At 41.6% G+C, this 17595-nt stretch overlaps 1 protein-coding gene across 1 annotated transcript in view; it reads left to right on the top strand.

Annotated features, from left to right (window-relative positions):
* ano1a (anoctamin 1, calcium activated chloride channel a) overlaps window positions 1–9100 on the top strand; it is a 228890-nt gene extending 219790 nt beyond the window's left edge. The window contains exon 27 of the mRNA XM_078549492.1: window positions 3775–9100. Within this exon, the coding sequence (XP_078405618.1) occupies window positions 3775–4062 (288 nt within the window). The 3' untranslated portion in view covers window positions 4063–9100. The remainder of the gene's footprint in view (window positions 1–3774) is intronic.
* The last annotated feature ends 8495 nt before the right edge of the window (window positions 9101–17595 follow it).

Genomic DNA, 17595 nt, shown 5'->3' with positions numbered 1-17595 from the left:
GGTCCCATGGACAGGATGAGAATGACGGTGAATGTGAGAGGGTGAATGATGATGTCCCTTAACCGGCAGTGAGTGAGGGCCCTGTGGATGTGTGATGTGTTGGTGAGTGTGAGAGTTGAGAGTGATGAGAAGAGTGACTTACCCTGACAGAACAGGGGAGACTATTCATCCTCTTGAGGCACTGGGTGGCTATCCTCTTTTGAAGGGCTTTGGCGCTGACCACCACCTCTCAGGCCAGGTTAATGCTATTGCTACTAGTCCTGCGGCCAGAGTGGGTGTCGAGAACATCCCGGCAAGCCTCCACGGCATCCAAAAAGAGCTCACCGGACATGTTGCTGAACCTGGGGTCTGCCGTCTCCTTCAGTTTCAGGGTCATATCTTCCATGCAGTATTGGTGGTCTGGAACCACTGAGGTGTGCTTACGGCTGGACTTTAAATATGGCGCCCGGCGGGGTGATGGCAGGCGGGCAAATGAGAGCTCGGCTGCCATGGAAACGGTGTGTTTCCCGGGGGTGCATAAATAATGTGACAGGTTTGGGACAATGCGGCGTGAAAACGCACCATCGTGGCCGGTGTGTAAAACATCATTTTACCCCCCCCCCACCACCACACTTAGTGCAAATCTGGGACAATTGCACCCAAAGCATTTTAGTGTTAAGAAATTGAAGTCTGGGAAGAGTATCCTGCAGTCAGCATCGTGGTGAAGCAGTCTGGGAAGAGTATCCTGCAGGCAGCATCGTGGTGAAGCAGTTTGGGAAGAGTATCCTGCAGTCAGCATCGCGGTGAAGCAGTCTGGGAAGAGTATCCTGCAGTCAGCATCGCGGTGAAGCTGTCTGAGAAGAGTATCCTGCAGTCAGCATCGCGGTGAAGCAGTCTGGGAAGAGTATCCTGCAGTCAGCATCGCGGTGAAGCAGTCTGGGAAGAGTATCCTGCAGTCAGCATCGCGGTGAAGCAGTCTGGGAAGAGTATCCTGTAGTCAACATCACGGTGAAGCAGTCTGGGAAGAGTGTCCTGCAGTCAGTTCTTGTTGAAAATAACAAGAGTGACATCACAAGACAGCGCGAGAGAGCGGCGGAGAGATCAGAACCAGCGCGAGTGCGGGGAAGCTTCAAAAAGTGATGTTAGCACAAAGGTGAGAGCTGATTGGTGAGTAGTGGGTAAGTGTTTTTCTCCAGTTTAAAATAGATTACGCTAAGGAAAGGTAAGAGTTCTAGTTTTAATTGAACTTTTTTTTACTGCATTTAACGTAAAGTAAGGTGCTTTTTTTCAACTAGAGGCATGGCAGCTCAGTCCCATGTTATGTACCAACTGCAACATGTGGGAAGTCCTAGACGCTCCTTGCGCCCTGACTGACCACGTGTGCAGGAAGTGCCACCAGCTGCAGCTACTTGAGCTCCGAGTTTCGGAGCTTGAGCGGCAGCTGGAGGCGCTGAGGTGCATCCGCGAGGCTGAGTTTCGTGGATAGCACATTTTTAGACTTCATCGCCCCACAGCTTACGGAAGTGCAGACAGAGGGAATGGGTGGCCATCAGTCAGAAGAAAGGTGTCAGGCAGGTAGTCAGGAAATCCCCAGGATGCATCTCACTCGAGAACCGTTTTTCTGTGTTGGAAAACGGTGGGAATGACAGTTCCTCTGGGGAGTGCAGCCACGCTCATGGCACTGTGAGTGGCTCAGCTGCACAGGGGGGGAGGAAAAAGAGGGGAAGAGCAATAGTGGTAGGTGACCCAATAGTAAGGGGAATAGACAGGCATTTCTGCAGCTGCAGACATGTCTCCAGGGTTGTATGTTGCCTCCCTGGTGCCAGGGTCAAGGATGTCACTGAACGGCTGCAGGGCATTAGAAAGGGGGAGGGCAAACAGACAGAGATCATGGTACATATTGGTACCAACAACATAGGTAGAAAGAGGGATGAGGTCCTGCAAGCAGAATTTAGGGAGCTAGGAAACAGATTAAAAATCAGGGCCTCAAAGGTAGTAATCTCTGGATTACTTCCAGTGCCACACGCTAGTGAGTATAGAAATAGGAGGTTAGTCCAGATGAATGTGTGGCTGGAGAGATGATACAGGAGGGAGGGCTTTAGATGTCTGGGACATTGGGTCTGTTTCTGGGGGTGGTGGGACCTGCACAAAGCGGACGGGTTGCACCTGAACCAGAATGGGACCAACATCCTTGCGGGGAGGTTTGCGAGTGCTGTTGGGAGGGTTTAAACTAACTTGGCAGGGGGATGGGATCCTGAGAGGAGGTTCAGCACGGGGAGATGCACAGCCAAAATTAGAAAAGAGAGCAAGTGAGTCTGGAAGGCATAGAAATTATAGGCCAGTTAAGGCACAAGGGAGTTTGGCAAGGTTGGATGGTATTTATTTTAATGCAAGGAGTCTGACAAATAAGGCAGATGTGTTGAGGGCACAGATTAACATATGGAAGTATGATGTCATTGCTGTCACAGAGACATGGTTGAGAGAGGGGCAGGATTGGCAGCTCAAAATTCCAGGATATAGGGTCTTCAGACGAGACAGGGAAGGAGGTAAAAGAGGAGGGGGTATCGCAATATTGATCAAGGAGTCAATTACAGCAGTAAGGAGGGATGACATCTTAGAAGGCTCCTCAAATGAAGCTATATGGGTAGAACTGAAAAACAAAAAAGGAACAATCACATTGCTGGGAGTGTACGATAGGCCCCCAAACAGTCAGAGAGAAATAGAAGAGCAGATATGTAGGTAAATTTGGTGGGGTGGTAAATAGTGAGATGGATAGCCTTAGATTACAGGAGGATATAGATGGGCGGATCAGTGGGAAATGGAATTTAATCCGGATAAGTGTGAGGTGATGCATTTGGGCAGGACAAACAAGGCATGGGAATACATGATGAATGGTAGGACCCTGGGAAGTATCGAGGATCAGAGGGACCTTGGTGTGCATGACCACCGGTCCCTTAAGGTAGCGGGACAGGTAGATAGGGTGGTTAAGAAGGCAAATGGGATACTTGCCTTTATTAGCCGAGACATAGAATATAAGAGTAGGGAGATTATGCTGGAATTGTATAAAATGCTGGTTAGGCCACAGCTAGAGTATTGCATGCAATTCTGGAATCTGCATTATTGGAAGGATGTGATTGCACTAGAGAGGGTGCAAAGGAGACTTACCAGGATGTTGCCTGGGCTGGAGAGTTTTAGTTATGAGGAGAGATTGGATAGACTCGGGTTATTTTCCCTGGAACAGAGGAGATTGAGGGGGGACATGATTGAGGTGTATAGAATTATGAGGGGCATAGATAAGGTAGACAGGAAGGAACTTTGCCCCTTGGTGGAGGGATCACTAACCAGAGGGCATAGATTTAAGGTGAGGGGCAGGAGGTTTAGAGGAGATGTGAGGAAGTATTCTTTCACCCAGAGGGTGGTGGGAATCTGGAACTCATTGCCTTAAAAGGTGGTAGAGGCAGAAACCCTCATAACATTTAAGAAGTATTTGGATGTGCACTTGCGATGCCATGGCATACAAGGCTATGGGCCTAGTGCTGGAAAATGGGATTAGAATAGTTAGGTACTTGACCGGCGCAGACTTGATGGGCCAAAGGGCCTTTTTCTGTGCTGTAGGCCTCTCTGACTCTAAGAGCACTTATATGTCAGCAGGTTTTGTTGAGCTTAAATTGATGGGGATGTGCAAACCTATTTTCTGATCTCTCAGAAATCTCCTCAAGCTGTCTAATATTCCTGAACTTGATGTCAGCTCTCTTCCTGTATTGTTTCACTAACCACCCCTCTGTGTCTTTACAGAACCTAGTTATGTTTATGAGTGATTTTGTGGACTGGCTGATCCCAGACATTCCAAAGGAAATCAGTGAGCGCATGTCGAAAGAAAAGTCATTATTGGTGGATCTCTTCCTGAAAGAAGAGCAGACCAAACTGCATATCGTGGAGGTGCTATCTTCCCAAGAGAAAGAGCGGAAAGAGGAAAACATCGACGAAAGCCCCAAGGAAAACGAGGAGCCAGTTGAAAACTGCACGGACGGCGCAGATTCTTCCCGCTCCCAGCTTATAAACGCAGGACCGGAAGTTATTTAGAAACTGATGCTTTAAAGTAAACTTAAGTTTCTTTAGCTGGGGCATTCCACAATATGGCAAGGCGTCACTTAAAAAGGAGCAGCAAATATCTGATCTGTGCTAACCGCACCTATGGTGGATGGCTCCAATTTTGCTGCTGCTCATGTTGCCATTTTGAAAATGTTGATGCAAGAACGACTTCCTTTACAGATGAGGTGGACCATGATTTGACTGTTAAAAATAGTTATATTTTTACACAGTGCAATGCAGGGAGTGTCACTGTTTCGTATTCCACAGGAATGCTTTTTCAGATATTTTCCATTTCCTAAGTAACAGTACAATCAAGCTTAGCTGTTAGCTTGGAAAATAATTCTTAGCGATGATGGCAACAGTTTCCTTTTGAGCTATTTTTTTTGCCACAATTAAAATGAACTTTTTTTTATTATACATATTTATGGTTAGTTATTATCTGAGTCTCCCTTTTTGTTTTCTTGGCTGTTTGGGTAAAGGCAGATTTCACCCCTCCCCCGCCCCCAGTTTAAAATGTTCTATTCTATTATATTCTATTTTAAATGTGAACAAACAAAACAACTTCACTTTAAACCAAGGTTGCCATCGGTTAAGAACACATTGCCTATGTTATGAAAGGGGTGTCTGTTTTGGATAATGTGGTTTTGAGGGAAGCAAATGTGGGCAAAGCAATAGCAATCAGGAATTTGTAAATTATTGCTGTAGTAGCGGATTGTATTAATCCAAATTAATTGCAATATCAGCTTTGCTAATCTGAACACATTATCCAACTGGTAGTTTGAGCATTTATGTAATCAATGGAAAATCCTGGAATACCTTCCATAGCAATGCTGTCCTTTTGGCTTCACCCATTTGAGCATCTTAAATTGGGCATATAGAAGCAGCCCATCGTTAGCTAGTTTTACGAAGGAGCCAGCTAACTTGATTGTCGTGCTCACCAATGCCAGGATGTTTTACAAGCACAATTTCCTTTTTGTGGTAACGAAACTTGCCATCTGATGGTTTTCACAAAGGGGCCTTAGTAGGAGATTTCAATTATGTAGTTAGCTTCCAATCATGCACCTTAACTTTTATAAATGCCAGCTGGACCCTGATTGATGTATAAACCATTTACTAACTTATGAGTAGATAGGTTACTAGCATTCAATAATATGATTGGCTGAATAAAGGGGATTAATTCCTGGTGGAGTCCCAAATTCTAAGAATTGTTTCTACAACAAAAAATAGTGGGGACACGTTTTAGGATCCCATTTCAAATTAAGACAGAATGGCATCCAGTAGACCTTCTGGATGTTGCTGTTCTGATACAGGAAACTAAATTGTCTAAAGCAAAAGACTATCCGTTCATCCTTTGATAGACAAAGACACAGAGATGGAAGGTCTATCTCTCTCCCTTTCTCTCAATTTTCTCTTCTTCCCTTCTGTCTTTCTCTAACTTTCTCTCTCTCTCCTACACATCACTAATGAAACTCAGACTATAGTTGCAATTCGTTTCTTACATGTCTCATAACTGTTTAAGATGGTGCCATTGACAGTGCCGTTAACTCCCCACAAACCCACCTCCCACAATTGTAAGGTAAAGCTGTAGGCACCAAATTAGTTAAGTGTCATTTCAGATTTCTTAAAAGCTACTTTATTGTCAGTGTTTGAAATCGACCACATTTCACGTTTCAATTCTGAAAACTAGCAAATTTTAAGTAATGAGCACTTTAGTGTTTTAACACTTCTCTCTTGTAATTGGATTATCACTAAAAAAATATGACTTCAAAGCAGAACATAATCCACTTTAACAGGATGATTTTCACTATTTAGAGGATTGCCATATGTAACACTGTACGTCGGTTGTATAGAACTTCCTTCATATAATGCATTCTGAGTAATTACCCACCATAGAGTCAAGTGTAGTCTCCAGATATTATTTTTCCCCAACTTTTATATTTTTTCCCATGTTCATATGCCTCTTCTGTCCAGAATCTCAGGCAGAAGTTTGCTGATTTTTGTCTCTATTATCTGTGACCCACCTCTGTAGTGTCATTTCTAAATGGTCTTTACCAATGTAAATTCTGGGAATGCAGCAGCCCATGAGTTCCCCACATGCCAGCCACTACTAAAGCTAAATAGGTACTTGGTAACATTTAACACCTACATTTCCTTCTGGATAAACAACATCCTGAAACTAATAAATCTTAAATGAATGCCCAATTTGGCCTTTTCTCAACACCTTTCTCATATTCGCAGTGAGTCTGTGATTTTCATAAGCAGACTGAGTCCGTTATGAACCATAATTATTAATATATTAAGCTGGTCCAGACCAAGAAATGTGGTAAATAGCTCACTGGAAAATGCATCTTCCTTTACCCTTGGATGTACAAATAATCCTCTCCTCCACTAGATCATTTTATACAGGCATAAAAATTACTTATCCAGATTTGAAAGGAATAATTTTAATTCTTGTAGCTTTCAGCATATTCTTAAGCACAGTCTCTGGTATAATGTGTTATCAATATCCTATTTTTCCCTCCACAAAAGAGAATAAGTGATAGAAGACTTCCCTGAGAGGATCTCTGGATTACCAGAATATGTCCTCTTACATAGAAGCAGTCTTGTTTCGGGATTGTCTGCTTAGAAAGGGTTCAGAAGGTCAGATTTTACACCAAACTAGACAAAAGTGGGAATGGTTAGAAATTGTGCCATCCTTTAGTACATTTCCCAGAGACTGTATTTCAAACCTCCTCACAAGTTATAAATCACATCTCCATCTGTCATTGATTTGTTTGCAATGCATTCATTTCAATTGTCCCAGTAAAGTAATCTAATTTTCATTAATATCCAAACACAAGACATTACCCATATATTAGCAGACTGACAATTGAACTTAAAAGTGGAGGTCAAAGACAACAGCCTTCATTTCAGCTTAGCTGGCAGCCATGAAAAATAGGTTGAGACAACTTGTGCATGGTGCGACTGTTAGTGTCAGTCCCACGCCAGAAAGCCTTTGCTGTCCAAGACCACCTCCTTGAGCTTTGCCCATCCTGAATGCTTGGCATGGCATCAGCTTGTACTGCCTACTGTCGGGTACAGCGTAGGTGCAACCTCCCTGCGACCTGTTTTCATTCTGACCACCACAGGAGATCCATTCATTTGCACTGCTATGGACATGATTTTGCACAAAACTACAAATATGCCTTGAAGCTCTAGAAGTCAGAAAATAGAGCTGCTTTTCCTTTACCTTTCATTTACTCTGTTTCTCTATATTTGGCTGCTCTGTTCATTTGTGTATTTTTTCGTCAAATTGCAAATTGCTTGATTGGATTTCTTTTCTCTTCTCCCCTCCCCCCCACCCCCTTCAATAAACCAGTTAACGTTACAGGGGGAGCATGTCCCTCATATATTTGAAGCTTTTTTTTTGGTTTAAAACCCAGGTAGTGGGAACGGGAACTCTTTTAATACATGTATAGCATGTGTGTTGTGTCAATTTTCAGTGCATAATTTTGCTGTTGATGAGGCTAATGTCTTCCACCTTAAGCCATTCTTTTATTGCTTGGAAGCTCCTCTGAACAGGAGAGACTATTGGAGAAAAGAAATGAGCAAATTCGAAATGATAAAGTATGAGAAAGCATCACCCAACCCAAAATTAAACATGCCCAAAGTGAATGGTGAGCTGATTGTTCAAAATGGCAAAACCTAGCAATTGGCAGAATTTCTATTTTAGAAAAGGAAAGAAACTCCCTTAAACTATATTTTGATTTTTTAATTGAAATTGCCAAACTACTATTCAAAAACATCAATGTGACAAGTCAGCTAGACCAGTGTGGTCTATTTGAGAATGCATTGAGTAAGGGATGTCACAGGCAGCATTTCTCCTGCATATTGGTGCGCAGTTTGAAGGACTGTTTGCAAGTAAATGGGTAAAATTTACTGTTTTAAATAGATTTAAGTTCTCCTTTTATTTGAGCAAGATTCTGAAGCATGTTATTAAAAAAAGAGGGGGACTTTAAAAGTTCTGCAGAGTACTGTAAAAGGGGAGGATTATTATACTGTAATCACAGTAACTGCTTGTTAAGTGTAAAACTGAACAGAAGTTTGGATGCCAGTTTACTGTTCTGATGGAGGCTGTGGATTCTGGTTTACATTCTGCTGGAACATATTGCTCTGTAAGCTCTTTTATAGTTCATAAAACAAAGAATTGAGACCAGAGAGCCCTTTCTCATTAATTTCTAGATCATACTCCTGAAAGTGATGTTGCTACCAATTATGTTTTATTTTAACATATTTCTATTCATTTAAGGAGTACAGTTGGGACATGGTTATTGAAATGTATGTCTTTCATATTTTGCTCACACAAATTTTACCCCTTTGCAAACAATTTTATTTAGATCCTCGCTGCCCACAATAGATTTTGGGGGGGGGGGGGGGGGGTGGAAAAAAAATCTTGTCATTCGTTAAACAAGAATCTAAATAATTTGTGTACTGAAATTTTGTTTCCAGTTCGCACTTGGCGTGTTGACTGTAAAACCTGTGCAAATGCATATCGAGAATTGTGAAAACAGAGGAAACCAGCTAACATCTCAGAATTCTGAAAACTCAAGTCTCTCATTCTGTTAAAACATTTTTGTGTAAAAACTATCTGTGGCCCAGAAAAGGTTACTAAGCACTCTCGTTTGCAGCTGAACTGTAATCATAAATTTGATGATATGTTGAAATAATATCCTGTTAAAGAAGCACTAGTATACATTTATTAACCCAATCTGAATTGATAGTTGCCAATATTGTGTTCAACTTGTTACCATGTCCTAAAATTGTTCCTTACATAATCAGTGTACCAATAATGTAACCAATTCTATTGAAAGGCAGTCTACTTATGAGCAACTATTTTCTTATCCTGCTCCATGCTATTTGGCAGGATTCCACTGTAGTGGTACTCTAATGATTTTGACATATAATTTTATCTTTATACAACTATACAAAGTAATGATATGAATAATGAAAATATGCTAGAACAAATAAAGTTCAGTTTTAGGGTTTTTAATCTAAGATGTCCTTTATCCTGTTCTGTTTTGCTGCACACCTTGTACAAACGCTTCATATTCACTTCTTCCCCCCTCCAATAGGGCACATGCTTTTAATGAGTGACAACGGATAGAATTTAATCCAGCCCGTCGCGGCAGCCGAGACCATTTAATCATGGATGAAGCTGCATGATAGCTTCCCAGTGGCAGGACGATTAAGTTGGAGGTGGGAACAGGCCAATGTGGGAAACTCACCCACTCGCAGCTGGATGTCAATTAGTCTTATTATTGAGCCAATTGACACCAGTTATCCCAGAGCCCACTGAAATTTAGTGTTGGCTCAGGGATTAAATGAGAAAGGCATGGCTTTTCTGTGCCTCCCTGTCGGGTTTGCCTACGGCCTTCGAGGCGGGGGTCCCTCTTTCAAAGAGATTTGAGCCCAATCCAGGCACACGGCACCAAGGGGGGGTGACCACTGAGAGACTCTGACCACCCCGCACCCCTCACACCCCTCTCCATAATCACCCCACTGCCCACCCCCCCACCCACCTACCCATCGCACCCTCACTTGCTTGATTACAGGGAACAAGCAGTGATCCCTGGTGAAGACCCTGGAGCACTACCAGCACCAGCCACCATTTCCATGGAACTGCAAGCAATGGAGAGCTTCCAACCTCCAATTGGCCAGCAGCTCTCAGGGGCAGAAATCCCAGGAAAGACCCAACGCTGGCCAGTTAAGTGCCTCTCGGGCATCTCCCACATAAGTGACGCTGGTATCCCACCAGTGGATAGGACCCGTGTCAGGACGTTAAATTCTGCCAACACATCGCAAATCATTCTCTAGTTATAATTCATTTATCCTTAATTCTATTCCTCTGTGCATTTCAATCTCCACCTACGAATAGAATCAGCCATCATCTCAACAGGGGAAAATCATTGTCCTTTCAGGAATTTAATTCCTTGTTTCTGAAATGACCCCCCTCCAACCCACGTTAAATCAGGATATTTTCTGGGTGTGTTCTTGCATTTTCTCCCCTCTTGTCTGCACAATCATATTCCAGAGGATTTAGTCCTGATTTAAGCTTTAACATTATTTGGTCATAATATTCGTGTGTTGTTCAGGTTTTGTAACTGTTTCTCCTTAAAAAAGAGAGTCCTGCATCTCCAAAACTTGGGGAGGGGGGGCGGGTGGAAAAATAGCTCCACCAAACTTTCCTCTTGATTTTTGCTTTGGGCAACAATTATAGAGTCTTTAGCCATCAGAACCCACACTGATTTGCTTCCATCAACTTGTTCTTCTCTCCCTTTCAAAAGTTGTGCTGAATATGATATCTATGGATGCTGTCCAGGAACAATCACCCTTCTCACCATCTAGAGGTGTGAAGCTTACAACAAAATCAACAAGAGTGTGATGTGATTAGATTTGCTGAAAGGCTAATTTTACTACAAAGTTACCCAGGGACAGCGACTTAGCTTCAATTCAAGTCAGTACCTGAGTCTACCCCACACTGACCAATCTGATATTCCACATTTTTTTAAAAGGTAGAGTGGTTTCTGTTGCATCAGGAGTACTGCAAATTCTCATTGTGCGAGGAATCCTCAGGGTTGCAACCATCTGTCATTATTACAAAACTGGATGCCAATACTGGATATACCAACTGAAACGCCCAGCTCTTTAACTAGTGCTGATGGTGGTGCCAGCTCCACCAGGACAAATTTATCCTTCAGCCAATACTGATAAGAATATAGGGCTAGAAAAGACCATTGCAGTCCCTCTGGTGCCAATGTCTAAGCAATATCCTATCCCACGGCACTTTTTATTTGTTATTGGGATGAGGGTATCGATGGCAAGGCCAGCATTTGTTGTCTATCCTTAATTGCGCTTGAGAAGGTGGTGCTGCCTTGAACTGCTGTAGGTACAACACAGTTCATTAAGGGAAGGAGTTCCAGAATTTTGACCCAGTGAGTGGGAAGAAATGGCAATACAATTCCAAGTCAGGGCGGTGTGTTACTTGGAGGCAAACATGCAGGTGGTGTAGTTCCCTCTTTATCAAGTTGTAAACCTGGTTTATTTGACATTGATTTTGACTTGAATGGAAGGTACCAGTTGAAAGACTCATGTACCAGGCTGGATAAGGATAGCAGATTACCTGCATTACATATATTATGAGCTTAGGTTTTGCCTTCAATATTTTCTCATACAGCTGCGCTAGGCACTCCCATAAGCATTTGACATGTTGGGAGCTGCCTGTACTCCCCGATAGATAACTCTGGTAGCATTATCCAGGAGGTTCTTGGTTGTGGTATGAAATGGATGTTCTTTACAGATATACTGATACAATTTCTTCAAAATGGACCAAGCAAGTACATGATGAGAAAAGGCTAAATGCAAATAATTATGCTGCTTTATTTCATAATGCCTAAACATGCAGCAAGTACAACCTTTTTTTAATCAAAATAATGAACATGCAACACTTTCTTACATCATTAGATACAGTAGAGCAGTAGGCTTCTGTTGCTAGATTGTTAAAACAGAGGCCTGGGAGCAATCCTGAGAACAGAGAATGTAAATTCAAACCTCACCATTGCAGTTTGAGAATTTGAATTCATTTTTTTTAAACTGGAAATTTTTTAAATGGTATCCACGAAAAAAAAATGACCATTAAGCTGTTAGAACATAATTTGTTCATTAGTGTCCTTTAGGGGATGAAATTTGTTATCCTTACCTGGTCTGGCCTCTAACTTTAGCCTGATACCAGTGTGATTGGTTCTTTATTGCTCTGAAATGGCTGATCAAGTGGAATCAAACTGATTTGGTTTACGAAGAAGGGCCACCAGCACCTTCCCAGGGCTACTAATGATGGGTAGTAAAAGCTGCCCTTGCCAGTGATATCCACATCCCAAGATTAACCGGAAAAAATTAAATTAGGTAATACAGCATTTCCACAGTATTGCTAATTCAGTTACATAACTAGTTACAGATGGACTGTACTCACACTCCTGTAACCAAAAACCAACAGGAAATTGTTAACCTAACAACAAAATATTCCAATCATGGGCTTTTAATCGCCGTTGTGAAGACAATCTATCTCTCCTCGTTGTTCTTGACCTGTCTGCAGTCTTGACACAGTTGACTACACAATTCTCCTCCAATACCTCTCCAATGTCGTCCAGCTGGGTGGGACTGCACTCACCTGGCTCCTTTTTACTTAATTGTAGCTAGAGAATCACCATCAAAAGATTCCTTTCCCATTTCCGCAGTTATCTCTGGCGTCCCCCGAAGATCTATCCTTTGCCGCCTCTTAGTTCTCATCTATATGCTGCCCTTCGGTGACATCATCCAAAAATATAGCGTTTGTTACAGCATGTATATTAAGGACACCCATCTCTACCTCACCAACACATCTCTTGACCACTTTACTGTGTTTCTGGATTGTCCGGCTGCACATCCAGTACTGGATGTCAGAAAAGCAGAAATTTCCTCTGACTAAATATAGGGCAGACTGAAGCCATTATTTTCAGTCCCTGCCACAAACTCTGGTCCCTAGCTATTGACTCCATCTCTCACCTTGGCAACTGACCAAGGCTGAACTAGACTATTCACATCTTTGGGGTCATATTTGACCATGAGATAAATTTCTGACATGTCTGTGCCATCACTGAGGCAGTGTAATTCCACCCCTCCCTCAACTCCTCATCTGCTGAAATAATCATCCATACCTTTGTTACCTCAGGACTTGGATATTCCAACATAACTCTGGCCATCCTCCCATGTTCTACCCTTTGTAAACTGATTATCTTTGGATGTCATCCAAATATTGCTGCCCTTGTCCTACCTCACACCAAATCCTGTTCACCCATCACCTCTACTCATTGACTGACATTGGCTTCCAGTAAAGCAATGCCCAATTTTTAAAATTCTAATCCTTGTTTTCAAATCCCTCCATAACCTCACTCCTCCCCATCTCCGTAATCTCTTGCAGCCTCTCAATCCTCCAAGATATCTATGCTTATCCAATTCTAGCCTTCTGAGCATCCTCAATTTTAATTATCCACCATTGATGGCCATGCCTTCAGGTGCCTAGGCCCTAAGCTCTGGAATTCCCTCCCTAAACCTCTTCCTCCTTTCCTCCCTTTAAGACAATACTCAAAACCCTAATCTCTCATTTCTGTGGCTAGGTGTCAACTTTTGTTTTAAATCATTCCTTTGAAGCACCTTGGGATGTTTTATTACATTAATTGCCATTATATAACTACTAGTCATTGTTTATCTAATTTATTTAATCTTAAAAGGAAGTTCTTCAAACTTCATTTCTTGATCTCCAAAGGCAATTGAACAGTACTACTAACCTAAAATAAAAACAGAAAATGCTGATAAAACTCAGGTCTGGCAGCATCTGTGGAGAGAGAAACAGAGTTAAAGTTGAGTCCATATGAAACTCTTCTTCAGAGCTAAAGAAACTCTGAAGGAGAGTCATACGGACTGAAAACGTTAACTCTGTTTCTCTCTCCACAGATGCTGCCAGACCTGAGTTTTACCAGCATTTCCTGTTTTTATTTCCGATTTCCAGCATCTTCAGTATTTTACTTTTATCTTTATACTACTAACCTTTTGACCTGCATTGCTCAACGCAATTGGGCTGCTTTTTGCAGTTGATGTTTCAATAGCCTCGGCACATAGGAACTGAATTCTAAAGGAGTGTCTGATCCTCTAGGTCTGTTACAATTTCAATTGCGAAGAGAAGTTTTCCACATTCTCTGCATGCTACCATTTAAAAAGCCATGAAGTGCTCGAGTGTAGATTCTGTTGCAATCCAGGCAAACACAGCAGCATGGTCCATCAAATAAGAATGAGATAAATGATCAGAAAACCTTTTTAGTAGTGCAGGTTATGGGATGAATGTTAACCAGGGCACTTCCCACATTGCTTTTCAGCTAGTGGCATGAGAAGGCAATGGGGCCTCACCTGAAAGATAGCACCTCTGACAATGCAGCACCCTCCCTATATTGCACTCAAGCATCTGTCTAGATTATGGTCTCCAGTCCTGAAGCTTAAACACAGGGCCTTCTGACTCCAAGGCAAGAGTGCTACTAGCCAATCCTAATCCTAATCAAAATGGCTTTCCCACTGTATTTCATGATGCACATTTCCCTCTTGTCCAGTGACAGGATTCAAGAACTTATAGATCAGCATTGTTCCTTCCTCCACTCATTTTGTAGAATCCTGGTAGTAGTTGTCACAGTACAAAGAGTAAGAGGAAAGAGAGATCTCAGTTTGAAATTACATTTGTTACTATACTTGACTTTATCCACAGCACGAGGGCAGCCCATAAAATTGTTTCCTCCTACACAGCTAGGTGACATGTAAGTAAATATTGACAGTTATTATCTAGAATAAAAACTGAAAGTGCTGGAAAACCTCCAGGTCCGGCAGCACATGTGGAGAGAGAAGCAGAGTTAATGTTTTGAGTCCAATATGATCTTCAGAACTCTGAAGAACAGTCATATTGGACTTCAAAGGTTAACTCTGTTTCTCTTGCCACAGGTGCTACCAGACCTGCTGAGGTTTTCCAGCACTTTGTTTTTATTTCAGATCTCCCAGCATCTGAAATATTTTGCTTTTTATTTTAGTTATTATCGGCCACTTTTCACATATGAGCCCATTGTGTGAAATGCCATTAGGAGAAATGGTCTTCATGAAGCATTTTCCTGAAGGCGATCTGACTGGGACAGAGAAGGAAAGGTTTCTTCAAAAATAATCTTTGCTTCCATCTCTGGCATTTACCACATTAGACACATTGAATAACCTGCTATGTTCAAGGTTTAGGACTCCTCCCTTCACATACGCTTAAATGTTAACCACTTACAAACCACAGGACTATTTCATGTAGAGCAGCTCTAAACATTTAGGGTTATCATACGTTCAAGCCAACGATGCGATGATTTTAAGACTGGATTTCTACTTTTTAATCGTGACCAAATGAAGACCAAATTCAGCAATGGAATGTTTTTTTTCGATTGTTCAATACAAAATTGGACACCCCATAATATGTGGAGCTTTCAGCACGCAAATGTTACAGCCTTAATGGAATTCTACCCACCACCAGCTGTGTTGGGCAAAAAGCACAACAGAAAATCTAGACATTGATGGAGGTCTGGAGCCAGCAACTGACCTTTAAATGACTGTTGAGACGTCAGTCAAAGTTAAGGTAAGAAGACATGGTCATCAGTCACGAGTATGGGCACAAACACACACCTGCAATTTGTTATATATGGTAACAGCATGCCCATTGTAATACAAAAGGTGTTCGGCAGAGCAAGGGTTAATGTGGGACGGGCGCATCATCCTGCCCGTGGTATGATGTATAGAGTCACATGATAGTAGACTTTGGGAGTAAAGTCACATGATAGTAGACTTTGGGAGTAGAGTCACATGATAGTAGACTTTGGGAGTAGAGTCTAGAAGGAACCACCATGGAGACATCTTCCATGCATGGCAGTACCTGGGATATGTACATAGTTATGGGTTAATAATAAATGGGAAAGGGCACCTGGGTGTCCTCAGGCTGGCATAGACAATATGGGCCGAATAGCCTCCTTCTGCACTGTAACTTTTCTATGGTTCATGTTTAAACATACAATTCTCAAGACTTCTTAGTGAGAGACCAAATGAACTTTTACGATACAACCTGAGAAAGTCACCTGTGATTTGATTCGTTTTCTCAATGCTTGTAAGAGCTGGCACCTAAACCATGCTGCCCAAAAAGATACAATTCGTGGTCATTGCTGATTTGTATGAAGTTCCGGGCTGGGGTACTGCATTACCTTCAGCGGGTGGGAGTAAAAGCCGGCAGGATTCCCACTCCTGGTTGCTCTCCAGTGACCCCTGGTGGACATGTGCATGGACTACTAGCACTCACTAAAAGACGCTTAAGCATATTCTAGACAGATTATTGTTACAGGAAATACTGCTTAGAAAAATTTAAAATGCATGTGCACAGTTGCATATATTCTGTGAAGCAACCCTTAAGTAAAAATTATCGCGATAGATTTCAAAATTAACCTCCAGAGATGTTTAGTCACTTTAACCTTTAAAATAGGCACTGTTTGGAGGAATGCCTACACTTCTCATCTCGGTATAGGTACAAGCAATGACCTATTGACTGAAGTAGCAAAGAAAGCATGGAATCACAGCCCAGCAAAGAAGTCAATAATTTCAGAGAAGGAGGAAGGAAAAGGAAAATAAAGAGAAATATATCCAATGTGAAAATTCCTGCAAAATGTTAAGCTAAGTTATAGCCCTTGGTGGATTGTCCCTCCAGGAGAGGAATGAATGCTAGACCTCAAATGGTTTGACTTAACCTCAACAGCCACACGTCCCAGAGTTTATGGAGCAAGAGTAACGACCACGTTTTAGATGTATGGCGCTTGAATTCTTGCGACCTCAAACCCACTTCACTCTCCTGGCATGCCTACAAAAGTGACTTAGTGAAGGAATGCCTATCCTAAAGGTTAAAGTGACTAAACATCTCCGGAGTTTAATTTTGAAATCTGTCGCAATCATTTTTACTTAAGGGTTGCTTCACAGAATATATGCAACTGTACGCATGCATTTTAATTTTTTCTCAGCAGTATTTCCTGTAACAATCTGTCTGGAATATGCTTAAACATCTTCTATCTAAAATTAATAATGATATACCCATTCTGATACTTCACCATTGGCAAATTATTTAATTTATAATGAAATCAAGGGAAGAGAATTGGATCGTTTCTGATTCCTTCTGTTCATTGTCAACTGTTCATTTGAACTCAGCTTAACAGGATATCTAATAAATGCAGTTGACTGAGCAAACAATGGGCTTGATCTGTGCCCCAGTTTATAGACCCTGTGAGAGATGTAATGCTGTGACTAGAAGGTTTGCATTACCTAAACACTTGCTTAAATTGATTTTGTTAAGACTGCTAGCATGACATTTGTCTGACTTTCTTTCACACAGTCTCTCCTTGGCTGCACTATCACATTTTTATTTTATTTTCTATTTCCTGTGCTATAAATTAAACTTGGTCTGTTCTTTTTATACTACTAGTGGTTCTCCTGCGGAATTCTCGAGGAATCGCGTTTTATAATGGTAGCAATTTTACATTATGTAGTATTGTGGAACAGAACAGGTGTGGAAAAATTTTATAATTTTGCCTTTGCACAACTACAAATCATCCAGGTGCGAAACAAATTTGAGAAATATTTTGAATAGTCAATCAATTCCTGCTGGTTTTTTCCTGATCTTGGAGCAGCCAGTGATGTTAACTGTTACTTCATAGAACATATGCAACCATGCACATATATGTTAAATTTTTCTAAGCAATGGCACCTATATCCATGTTCTATATCCTGAAAATACTTGCACATTTTTAATCTAATATTAATAACCCTGTATCCATTATACTTCATATTTAGCAAATTATTTATTTCGATTATAGAATTAAATCAAGGGAGGAAATTCTAATGAGAGTTTAA

Source organism: Cetorhinus maximus, chromosome 9 (assembly GCF_964194155.1).
Source record: "Cetorhinus maximus chromosome 9, sCetMax3.hap1.1, whole genome shotgun sequence".
Taxonomy (NCBI): domain Eukaryota; kingdom Metazoa; phylum Chordata; class Chondrichthyes; order Lamniformes; family Cetorhinidae; genus Cetorhinus; species Cetorhinus maximus.
This window is presented reverse-complemented; position numbering and strand designations above follow the sequence as displayed.